At 39.2% G+C, this 12,521-nt stretch overlaps 1 protein-coding gene across 1 annotated transcript in view; it reads left to right on the top strand.

Moving 5' to 3' along the window:
• Positions 1 to 12,521, top strand: part of LOC142158710 (cadherin-9-like) — a 188,200-nt gene that overhangs the window by 80,084 nt on the left and 95,595 nt on the right. Inside the window, exon 3 of the mRNA XM_075212932.1 lies at positions 8,145 to 8,439. Coding sequence (XP_075069033.1) covers positions 8,145 to 8,439 — 295 coding nt within the window. The remainder of the gene's footprint in view (positions 1 to 8,144; positions 8,440 to 12,521) is intronic.

Raw genomic sequence — 12,521 nt, 5'->3', positions numbered from 1 at the left:
ATATGTCTTATAAAAACAAACAATCTTCAAAAAATCAAGAAATACCATAATCACTTTGCACAAATTGACATTTGTGTACAAACTGCTGGCAGAGAAGTGGTATTTTGAGGCAGTTATGTCGGACATTGACAATTAATAGTTTGCTGAAACCAAATTTACGAAGACTGTAACTACACATTGAGTGAAGGAGGGCTAGTTTGAAGATGTAGGTTTTCTGTTTGCACCAAGTTACTGTTATTTTACTGTTACGTTGCAATTGATATTGTGTTGTGCTGTATTTTTGACACCATCATAATTTGAAACAGATCAGAAACTCATTTACTCTTTTACTGAATAGATTATATTTATTGCTTATTTTGACCTGTAGCTGGTGCAAGTATTACAACTGAAAATCACATACTTTAGAGATGCCCAAAGCTTTCAGGTGCTGCTGAGTGCATTCGAGCTTGGCACACCCTTAATGTTCATTGACTTCGTGCATACACTCAATCCCCTCCCCGTTCTGCCCCAGGAATTGTATGCTGTAGCAAGTGTCATTTGCGCTAGAAGATTAATTGAATGATTCTGTGTTTTCTGGTGTATGGTTCGTTTCTGGGCATGCGCAGAACAATTTTATACAAAATATGGCACATATCGGCATTTATGGTCATTAATGATTCAGGCCCAGAATGAACTAAAAGATAGTTACAATAATATGTAAAATATAATCTATACAGTATGCATTTTTTATGTGAAAGAACATTTACCTACATGTACATTAATTAGTAGTTAATCAGTAATTATTATTATTATTATTGTTTATTTGTTAGGCGCCACAAGATTTCCGCAGCACCGTACACAGAACAAATAGTAGACTATACAGGGAGAGACAGTACAGAACAATAAACAAAAAATATACCAATACTTCAGAAACTCTGGCAGGCTAATGCAGTAGAGGCGGAACAATAGAACAGGAGTGGATACAAGAAGGAAGAGTCCCCTACTCAAATGAGCTTACATCCTAAAGGAGGGTAAACAAACAGGCACAAGGGGAGACAGATGAAGTCTGGGGGAGGAAAGGGGGGGCCGGGAGGAGAGAGGGGAGACTGAGTAGAGAAGATGAGGGGGTTAAGTGGATGGTTGGTAGGCTTTGAGGAACAAGTGAGTTTTGAGTGCTCGTTTGAAGGAGCACAGGTTAGGAGAGAGACGGATGGAGCGAAAGGAGGTCGTTACAGTGAAGGGGGGCCGCGCAGGAGAAGTCTTGAATTCTGGAGTGGGAAGTGGTGATGAGTGTGGAGGAGAGGCGACGGTCATTGGCCGAGCGCAGGGAACGGGCAGGGGTGTGAATGGAGAGGAGGCTAGAGATATAAGGGGCAGTAGCCTGGGAGAGAGCCTTGTAAGTGGTGGTAAGGAGTTTGAAAAGGATTCTGTAGGGGAAGGCGAGCCAGTGTAAGGCAAGGCAGCGAGGGGAGGCAGAGGAGGAGTGGCGTGAGATGAAGATGAGTCTTGCTGCCCCCGAGATGGGAGTGGGGGAGGCCAGTAAGGAGGAGGCTGCAGTAATCGAGGCGGGAGATGATGAGAGCATGGATGATAGTTTTGGTGGCATCTTAAGAGAGGAAGGGATGGATGCGGGCGATGTTGCGGAGTTGGAAGCGACATGTTTGGGCGAGGGATTGAGTGTGGGGGGCAAAAGAGAGAGAGGAGTCAAGAGTGACACACAGGCAGCGGAGTTGGGTGACAGAGGAGATAGTGGAATTGTTAACAAAGATAGAGAGGTCATGGTGGGATGGGAGTCTGGATGGGGGAAAGACAATGAGTTCAGTTTTAGAGATGTTAATTTTACGAAAGCGTGAGGACATCCAGGAGGAGATGGCTGAGAGGCAGTCAGAGACACGAGAGAGGAGGGAGGAGGAAAGATCAGGGGAAGAGATGTAGAGTTGAATGTCATCAGCATAGAGGTGATACTGAAGACCGAAGGAGCAGATGAGAGCACCAAGGGAGGAAATATAGAGCGAGAACAGTAGAGGACCAAGAACAGAGCCCTGAGGGACTCCTACAGGGAGAGGGGAGGGGGTGGAGGAAGTACCAGACGTGGATACAGAGAAGGAGTGGTTAGCAAAATATGAGGTGAACCAGGCATGGACAGAACCAGAGAGGCAGAGAGAGAGAAGAGTTTGCAGCAGGAGGGGATTGTCTACGGTGTCAAAGGAGAAGTAACCCTTGGATTTGGCTGATAGGAAATTGTTAGTAATTTTGGCCAGGGCGGTTTCGGTGGAGTGGACGGAGCGATAACCGGATTGGAGAGGGTCGAGGAAGGAGTTGTCAGAGAGATGTCTGGTGAGGCACCTGCAGACGATCCGCTCAAGTAATTTGGAGGCATAGGGGAGAAGAGAGATAGGGCGATAATTCGCAAGAGAGGTTGGGTCAAGATTGGGTTTCTTGAGGATAGGAGAGATAAGAGCGTGTTTGAATGAGGAGGGGACAAAACCAGAGGAGAGTGATAGGTTGAAAAGGTGTGCGAGGTAAGAGCAGGCAGTAGGAGAGAGAGAGCGAAGGAGGTAAGAGGGGATGGGATCAAGAGGACAGGTAGAGGGTGGAGAGGAAAGAATAAGGGAGCGAACTTCATCACCTGATGTAGGGGTGAAAGCGCACCAGAGCTGGTTGATGGAGGGTGGTGAAGCGATAAGAGTGGCGGGAGAGGGGTGGGAGGAGGAGATGTTACATCTGATGGCTTCAATTTTAGAAGAGAAAAAGGTGGCGAAGTCAGAAGCGGAGAGGGAAAGCAGGGTAGCAAAGAGGCGATGGGGATTGGAGGACTGAGAAAAGATAAGGGACTTAAAGAAGGATTGTTTAGCGAGGGAAAGGGCAGAGCAGAAAGAGGAGAGGATAAATTTAAAGTGAAGGAAGTCAGCCAGGGAACGAGATTTCCTCCAGAGGCGCTCTGCAGTGCAAGAGCACCTTTGGAGGAAGCGAGTGAGTTTGGAGTGCCAGGTTTGGGGAATAAGACGGCGGTGGCGGATAGAAGAGGCAGGGGCGACAGCGTCCAGGGCAGTAGAGAGGGAATGGTTGTAGAGGGAGGACGTCTGGTCAGGGCAGGCCAGTGAGGGAAGAGGTGAAAGGAGAGTTTCAAGAGAGGAGGAGAAAGAGGTGGGGTCTATGGCATCAAGGTTACGCCTGCTGAGGGTGGCTTTAGGCAAGGAGGGAGCAGGGGAGGAGGACAGAGTGAAGGAGAGGAGATGGTGGTCAGAGAGTGGGAAGGGGGAGTTGGAGAAGTCAGAGAGATCGCAGAGATGAGAGAAGACAAGGTTGAGGGAGTGACCAAGACAGTGGGTGGGGGAGGAGGCCCAATGAGAGAAGCCAAGTGAGGAGGAAAGGGTGAGAAGTTTGATGGTTGCAAGATCAGAACAGTTGTCAATAGGGATGTTAAAGTCACTGAGTAATTCATTGTCTTCCTAGTAATTTCTTTCTTTTATTACAGACCCTAAAAATTACTCCATTTATCCAGTCATCTAGTGTCATGAAACATACTAATATAAATAGCTATATGGCACTGGTAAGTTTATTACAGCACAAGTCAAAGTGTAAAACTCCATTGCATTGTGAATCATTGTTGAATACCTGAACAGTTGAGTTGAGACTAAATGGGGATCACGTCACAACAGTTTTTAAGTCTCCTCTAATCTTCAACCATCCACTGCACATACCAACAGTCACATAGCAAAGAAAATATTTATATACAAAAATTGAAGTGCTGGTATAGTAGACAATATTTTTTCAATAATAATATAAAATAAGACAATACACAATCATAAAAATTCATATAAAAAAACATGAATATACTCCTGATATACAGAAACAACCTGTAGGTATTGCACTGAATCACATGAGCATATATAATTGACCAGATATTATTCCTTATGACTTCTATAAAAGAAGATATAACAGAATAAATGAATATGAAAATATCCTTATTCCTCTATATAACCCGCAGGGAGCATTGGCTTCAAATGGACAATAGATGGATATTTCAAAAAGAGTCTCAGATATGTAGACTCACAGGGTGAGACAGGACTATTAACAGCTCGTTGTTTCTTTTAACATTATCCACTATGGAGAATATCTTGTGAGCAATCACTTAAAGTGGATTTCAGCCTACTGTTGTGGGAGCTATAGCAGCTATTTGTTTGCATACTTTGATCAAACTTGAACTGTCTATCATCAGTCTATATATCTGAGACTCTTTTTGAAATATCCATCTATTGTCCATTTGAAGCCAATGCTCCCTGCGGCTTATATAGAGGAGTAAGGAGATGTATTTATTCATTTATCCTGTTAAAGCTTCTTTTATAAAAGTAATAAGGAATAATATCTGGTCCATTATATAAGCACATAAGATTCAGTGCAACACCTGCAGGTTATGTATACCGGTACAATAACTTTAGGAGTATATTCATGTTTTTAATATGAATTTTTATGATTGTATGTTGTCTTGTTTTATTTTATTATTGAGTAACTATTGTCTACTATACCAGCACTTCCATTTTTGTATTTAAATATTTTCTATCTTCAGGGGCATTTTCAGTAGATTGCCAATTGGGAGCAGGAGGTTTAGAAAGACAAATTTTATTTGTGCCAAGTTTGAAATGTTGAGTATCATATAGCGCCTGTTTTTCTTCTTCTTTTTTTGTATTATACATAGCAAAGAACCCTATGCACATTAAGAAACTCTCCAGACACAATAAACAGACTCCAAAGGCATATTGCCTTACCCCAAGGACATTGTACAGTACTACCCAGACTCTTTCTATGTCACAGGAGCATGTGACCTCATAATTAAATAATGACACTGTGCCAGATTGAAAGAATCATCACCCAGATCAAGTTACTGGGGCAGTGACTCATCTTTCCTTTTGCCCCCTTTATTGGCTGGCTACATCTGTTTCACAGCTGACCACACCCCCTCTGGCAGCTGGCCATGACCCATCAGCGGCATGCTACCATTTTGCAGTGGTACACATACTATTTCATGGCCCCCCTACAATTGTCCCTGGTGGGACCTTCATGCCCCAGTCCAACATTGACAAGAACACCATGGGAAACCCATGCAAAGTCAAATAGTATGTACAAATTAAACACAGATAGTGCCCTAGTTGCCTAGTGCTATGAGGCAAAAATGCTAACCCCTGTGCCACCATGACATCCAGTGATTAAGCCATGGTGAAATCAGCAAATGCTAGAATGTGGCTAGAAGGGAGAGATTTGAGAAAATTATCCAATGGTGCAAACAATCTGCTATCATTATTATCATCTTACCTCTCCATCATCATAATAGTAACAACAATAACAATATTTTGAAACGTCCTCTGTTCTTGGCAATATCTTTTGATGAAATATAATTTAAGAAGATTCACATGCTGTGATGCACCTGGCAAAAAGTAGGGTGTGTGCTTATGTATGGATGTTTTTGCATATGTGTTACCTTGTTTTTGCAGTGATTGCACCTGTGTATATTCATAGACATGTGTTTACATTAAGGCTTAAAGGGGAGAACTGGGAGATTGTAGAAAAGTAAAAAAAAATGGTACAATGTTTACCAACAAATTCTGGTCATAAAAGAACACCAATCAGCCATAATCTTTGCTTGCACATAAAGCAATGAAACCCATAGATTAGATCTTAGGTACTACAAAACTAGTATTTCCCCTAGCTAGTATTGAATTTGATGTAAGCTTAATAACAGGTACATTTACCAATTGTGAAGAGGCTATAAAATTAAGTTGGTAAAATATATTATTCACACATTTGTTATATGAATAGGAACCTGAAAAAAGTTCAGCAAATTGTTGTGGTCTAAAATCTGGTTTACATATAATTAAAAGTATAGGCCTTTTAATTGTCATTATTATTATACTTTATTTATAAATTGTCAAAACATTATGTAGCACTGTACATTGATATAATCATAATATAAACAAATTCTTGACAATGAAATGAAACAGAAGATAAAAATGGTACTGCCAATTTAAGAGGTGAGGGGAACAAACTGATACATATGGTAGTGGGATAACAATTGTAGCTGCTGCTGGGGAAAGTGCGTGTGAGTACTGTCAGGGAAAAACATTAGCAGCCATCAATATTAGAGCAACTATTGATGACTGATATTTTTGTACAGCTACAAGTGTTGTGGTATGACTGAAATAAGGAGACAGAATAGAAGGTGGAAACATCAGGATGAACTAATCATTATAGACATCTTAAGACAGTCAACTGGCAACCATAACAGTTCTTCACTATTTACATTAACCAAACCTCCTTCCTCTTTTGTTTGACCTTGGCACACTTGTGGTTATCTGCCAGCTTGGAGTAGCTGTGTACCTGGTATTTTTATTTGTCCTCATGTTCACTGCACAGAGCCAGGACAATAGTTCTCTAAGTTCCCCCAAGTTGTGGCGACATCTGCTGCCACTAAGGAGGTTACAGAGATCAACTAGGAGAAGCAAAAATGGCAACAATGATAGTGAGTTGAATTCATTGGGTCCTAACAGCTGAACTGAGATGGCATTCAAATAGATATTCAAAACAACCCATATTTAGTATTATTACATAATAATTTCTCCTCTGCATTCACAAATATTTAATTATTTTATATTTGTGAGAAGATGATTACGTGGGCACAGAGCTTATCTAAAGGGCTGACATGTCACTGTGATCTGAATGGTTATTTTTACTTGAAACAGTACTGTCCCTATAAAATCAGCATGGGGCATATCCTTTTGTTTATTTTTTTAATTTTCAAATCTGAAAACAATTTGCCACTTTTGAGACATTTGGCTGCATGAGGTGAATATAATTTCCAGGTTTTCAGACAACGCTAATAGAACATTTTAAGGGTTATTCATGTAAAAGCAAAAATTTGTGTAAGCAAAAAGCTCACCTATTGTGTAGCTCAGGGTTTCCCAAACCCAGTCATTATGGCCCCATGACAGTGCAGGTTTCCAAGGTGACAAGTGAAATAATTAGTACCATTTGTGGAGCTGTTACAATGTGTCAGTCAGTAATGAAACACCTATGCTCCAGCAAGGAGATATGAAAAATATGCACTGTTAGGTGGCCATGAGGATTTATTTAACTTTGAATTTGAAACAAAACAATCTTAATAAGACATTTTCTCCATCACAATATGTGTTTTTGTTCATTTGATTTGCAAAGTTTTAAGATTTAAATGTAAAATTTCAACCTATCCAATTGATAACAGTCTATGTGCTAACCCAGAAAAAAATCCTGGGTATTATATATAAATATACTTAATCTTCAACAATAAAAATGTATCTGTATGTATCAAACTCAATACTTATGATATTCCTGAAATAACAGAATAGTAAGGACTATCATATCTCCTCTCAAGCATAATTTCACAATATAGTGAAAATTATAAAGTAGCAAACAAAAAATAGCAAAACAGTGTTTTCCACAAAATGTATCCATCAATCTGTTACAACTAAAGAGAGGAGCACAAAAATCAACTACTAGCAAATTACTAAGCTGAAGCAAAGTTTTTTTTCCTTGCAGAAATTGTAAATACAGTTTCATCTCACTGCAATACAACACACAATCATATGGGCCATAGGTGAGATTCACCACCATTTCATCTCAGCATAAAATATAATGGTTCAGTCTGAAATTTACAAAAAATAAACATAAAAATTAGCAAGGACATATAAAATTTCCTTTGTAATCTAAGGTGATTGATTGGAGCAAAAGTGCTTCACAGCTACTAACAGTATGAAGGTTTGCTTATGCAACAGTTTGCTAGATAGAAAATTAAGAATACATGACTACATGCTGAGTTTTAATAAGGCTGTTCTAGCCTTAAAACATAGTAATTATAATTTAATTTTAAGTTAAATTCTAATACATAAATGCATTTTCATTACAGATTATACATATTAAACTAATTACACGTGTTTTATATCTTGTATACTTATATATTCTGTTTTGGGTTTTTTCAATTTCTGTGTATTCAGAAACTTTTGATTTAATTTAAAAGTTCACTATTTCTACTTGTGTGTGCTTCTTGACCATGGGCTGCATACCTTGATCAATAATATGTGATCTTCTTCAGCTTATAAACATATTTTTATTTTCTTTGTTTTCTCTTCCCCTAGTTGTATACGGATCAAGATAAAGGAGATGGAAATTTAAAGTACATTTTATCAGGAGATGGAGCTGGCAGTGTGTTTATTATAGATGAAAATACTGGAGACATTAAAGCTGCACAGAGATTGGATAGGGAAGAAAAGGCTATTTATATACTTCGAGCCAAGGCAATAGACAAAAAGACAGGAAGACAAGTAGAACCTGAATCTGAATTTATTATAAAGATCCACGATATTAATGATAATGAACCAAAGTTTACCAAGGATGTTTATACTGCTACTGTCCCTGAAATGTCAGAAGTTGGTAAGTAGAATGTCCATTCTACTGTAAGTGTTATACATTACACTAATTAGGCAGACTCTTAGGGGGGTATTTAATTGACGGCAAAGCCTGCGCTCGAAAAATATTAAAATAATATGGTAATAATGCACGTAAATACCGTTAATACGGTAATTTACTCGCTGGATTTCAGATCGCAGCTCAGGGATACCCCCCTAAGGGCTAGATTTACTAAGCTGCGGGTTTGAAAAAGTGGGGATGTTGCCTATAGCAACCACTCAAATTATAGCTTTCATTTATTTAGTACTTTCTACAAAATGACAGCTATAATCTGATTGGTTGCTATAGGCAACATCCCCACTTTTTCAAACCCCCAGCTTAGTGAATCTAGCCCTAAGTCTGAAATATTGAGTACTTCAAGGCGGGATCAGTAGTGTTGATGCCTCTAGTTTTTCATGTTAGGTGTACATGAAGTTACCAATAAGCACTTCAATAGTGAAATTAGTTAAGCTATTTTAAGTACTACAACTAAATACAATGGAATAAACCAGAATTGTTTCTAGGGGCAAGAAATGCAGTGGCACTAGCCACCACCTACATCTTGGGAAGAAGGGTAAAATTAGCACAGTTAGCTGTAAATATATGGAATTTATGATGATGTAGGTATAACTAACATGGCTGAATTTATTTTGTCCTGCAAATCCAACCATGACGGACTATATATACTGTCAGGGTTAAGACCCCTAGCCAGTCCCTGATTTAATATAATATCATATATTCACACAGTCAGACAATATATCACCTCTATTTTGTCTAGAAAACCTATCCTAACTACCTTTACCGGTCACAATCCGCATTATGCACACTCGTGACTTGGAAGTGTTTACGGTATGGGGTTACACACGATCCCAGCACTCAATCTTCTTCGCACCTATCGCACAGGCTACAGATTTGCTGAATCATCCCCAAATAGCGCTCACACAACCACACTCACTTCGGTCTTGTTATTACCTATTGAATAAGGGCAATAGGACCCCAATATGCTGTCCCATGCTGGCACACAATGAGCACTCCTGGTTACACACAGTTAGCAAGGCACACACCAGCAGTCAAAGGGTTAACCCTTTACCCCTCAAGGCTCTATGACACAAATGTACAAGTAGGCACACACTAGACTTGGTATACAAATGTATTCACAGTTCACAACTCAGCATTGAAAGGTTTAGAATGGTCAAGCAATTTGTCTCTTCTACATAGGCAATTCATTTGTTTAGAGCAATAAGGACATGAATTATTACATTTTTAGATTTATTATACAAAATGTACAATGCTTACAGGTTATTAAAAACAACTAAGATGACATGACATACATAACAAGCAAAACAGTTTAAAATAAAGGGATTACATTCAGTGTATAACTTACAGATAAGTGATATATTCTGGCCAAGGGAAATTGGTGTGAAGATGGACAACTTATCAATAATGATTGATTTCCCAAAAGACTGACCATTTGCCCTTTCACAACACAGGTTTTTGAAGCAAAATAAAATGGGATGGCCTTCACAGGGGCAGTGTTAATGCTAATAGGGGGGCAGGAATGTGTCCTGGGTGTCACTATAGTTTTCTCACAAAAATTACAAAAGTTTTGACGTTTGGTGACTCTTCACAGAGATATTCCAGAGACAGAACTCCCCCTTCAATAAACCAGTCATAATATCCTGCACATTTAAATACCAAACATGATGAAATGACAACAATGTGATATACCTTTCCCAAAGACATGTGACTATAGCTGTTCCTGGGTACCGCTAGTAAGTATAATTCAAAACCCGGGTGTGGTTTTTGCCCCTCAGTATGGAGTGGTTAACAGAATATGAAATACGAAGACATTTTCTTTGAATTTCATACTTCTATATAGCTGTATATGCAGACTTCAAATGCTGCCTTTGTCTGCAAAAATGTCAAGCTGTGAACGGCTCCAAAAAGTGTATTCAGGTGTCCAAAAAAACATATTACAGTTAGTACTCTATGTTCACGTTATATACTGATACTTGTTCCCTTATTCACAATATTGTAAGTAAGTGCAATTAATGTGCTGTTTGTTATATCTATGTATGTAAACAAATGAGAAAATAGTTAAATTATTTTAGTCAGTGTACTCCAATGTTAGCAAACATTTAAACATTTATGAAGCATTTGCCAGTATCTGTGCAAATTCTGCTGACAATGACAACTGACATATCATCATCATCATTACAAACATTTATTTATATAGTGCCAGCAAATTCTATAGAACTTTACAATTGGGAACAAATACAGTATACAAACAAAACAATACTGAGTAATACCGACAGAGAGGTAAGAAGGCCCTGCTCACAAGCTTACAGTCTATAAAATTATCCCACAAATGTCCCAAAGCAAAATGAAGAATTGCACAGTATAAACATCAATTGTCCAGTTGAGCTACGTAGTTATCTTAATATGTCAGTGGATTAAACTGTACTGGAAAAGGTGGTTAATGTAATTGCTTGAAAAAATAAATCAATAGTGAAAAAAGGGAAAAAAATAAATAAAAAAAAATTATAACTAGATAGTTTTTACAATGACAGTTGATATTTTTTAGTGTTTTATTATTAATTATGAGAGTTAATTATGAGAGTTCTATTTGCGGAAGCTTTTAGTTTGCTATGAGAATGGTGTAGTAAAGCTATAGTAAATCTAAATTACTTTTGAAGTGATTATTTTTTGTATACTGGTTTTCATTAAATATTAGGAGGTTTTCACTTTAACACAGATTGCCGTGAAGAAATTTCTGGAAAGTGTAAGCATACTTTGCTTAAATTTGTGGACTCTGTTACTTATAGCAAACCCCTAAAACACACAACTATCATTTGTAGAAAACAAAAACTATATAGAGTGTATACTATGTAGAATGCCATGTAAATTGGTTTTATAGTATATTTTACGTTATGTGTGTTGTTTTAATTATAGCAAAGGTGCTTTCTGAAGCCTATATAAAGTACAGTACCCCATTATTCAAAGACATTGTATGGTGATGTAAACCATTATAAGATGGTTAGATGAACAGATGACAGTTAGGCAAGGGAGGATTTTTCACAGTGCTAGAACCAGGGGCGGATTGGGAACTTAAAGTGTCCCTGGAAAATTTTTGAAAGTGGCCTCATGTGGGCGTGGCCAAATAAATAATAGGTGTGGCCCTATATGTGTGTCTGCTCACTGTGTCTGTGCACCCACTGTATGTTCCTGAGTATGTGTGTTCTTGTCGCATTCCCTACCTGTGACTGCTGGTAACTTTAGCTCAGTTGCTGCTTGTCTGAATCCTGGAATGTTGAGAGTCCTATCTGGAAAAAAAATGGGCCCATTAAATTAAGAAAACTCCAACGAGCCCCGGCGTTAAATCAATAGCACACACGTCTAATAATTAGGCTCACTCCTATTTCATTGCCATAAGCCTCCAGCCCACACCTCCATTTCATTGCCATAAGCCCCCTGCCCTTAACCCCATTTCATTGCCATAAGTCCCCTGTTTTCACCCCCATTTCATTGCCATAAGTCTCCAGCCCTCAACCCCATTTCATTGCCATAAGCCCCCTGCCCTCGAACCCATTACATTTACATAAGCCCCCTGCCCTCAACACCATTACAGTGACATAAGCCCCCTGCCATCGACCTCATTGCAGTGTTGTAAGCCCCCTGCCCTCACACCCATTACAGTGACATAAGCCCTCTGCCCTCACCCCCATTACAGTGACATAAGCCCCCTGCCCTCAACCCCATTGCAGTGACATAAGCCCCCTGCCCACACACACTATACTGACATAAGCCCCCCTGCCCACACACACATTACATTTCCATAACACACACACACACACACAATTAACACACAGTACACTGACATAAGCCCCCTACCCTCACCCCTATTACAGAGAAATAAGCCCCCTTGCCCACACACTATACTGACATAAGCCCCTCTGCCCACACACATTATACTGACATAAGTGCCCCTGCCCACACACTATACTGACATAAGCCCCACTGCCCACACACACTACATTAACACACACTACACTGACATAAGCCCCACT

Source organism: Mixophyes fleayi, chromosome 5, assembly GCF_038048845.1.
Source record: "Mixophyes fleayi isolate aMixFle1 chromosome 5, aMixFle1.hap1, whole genome shotgun sequence".
NCBI classification, from domain to species: domain Eukaryota; kingdom Metazoa; phylum Chordata; class Amphibia; order Anura; family Limnodynastidae; genus Mixophyes; species Mixophyes fleayi.
This window is presented reverse-complemented; position numbering and strand designations above follow the sequence as displayed.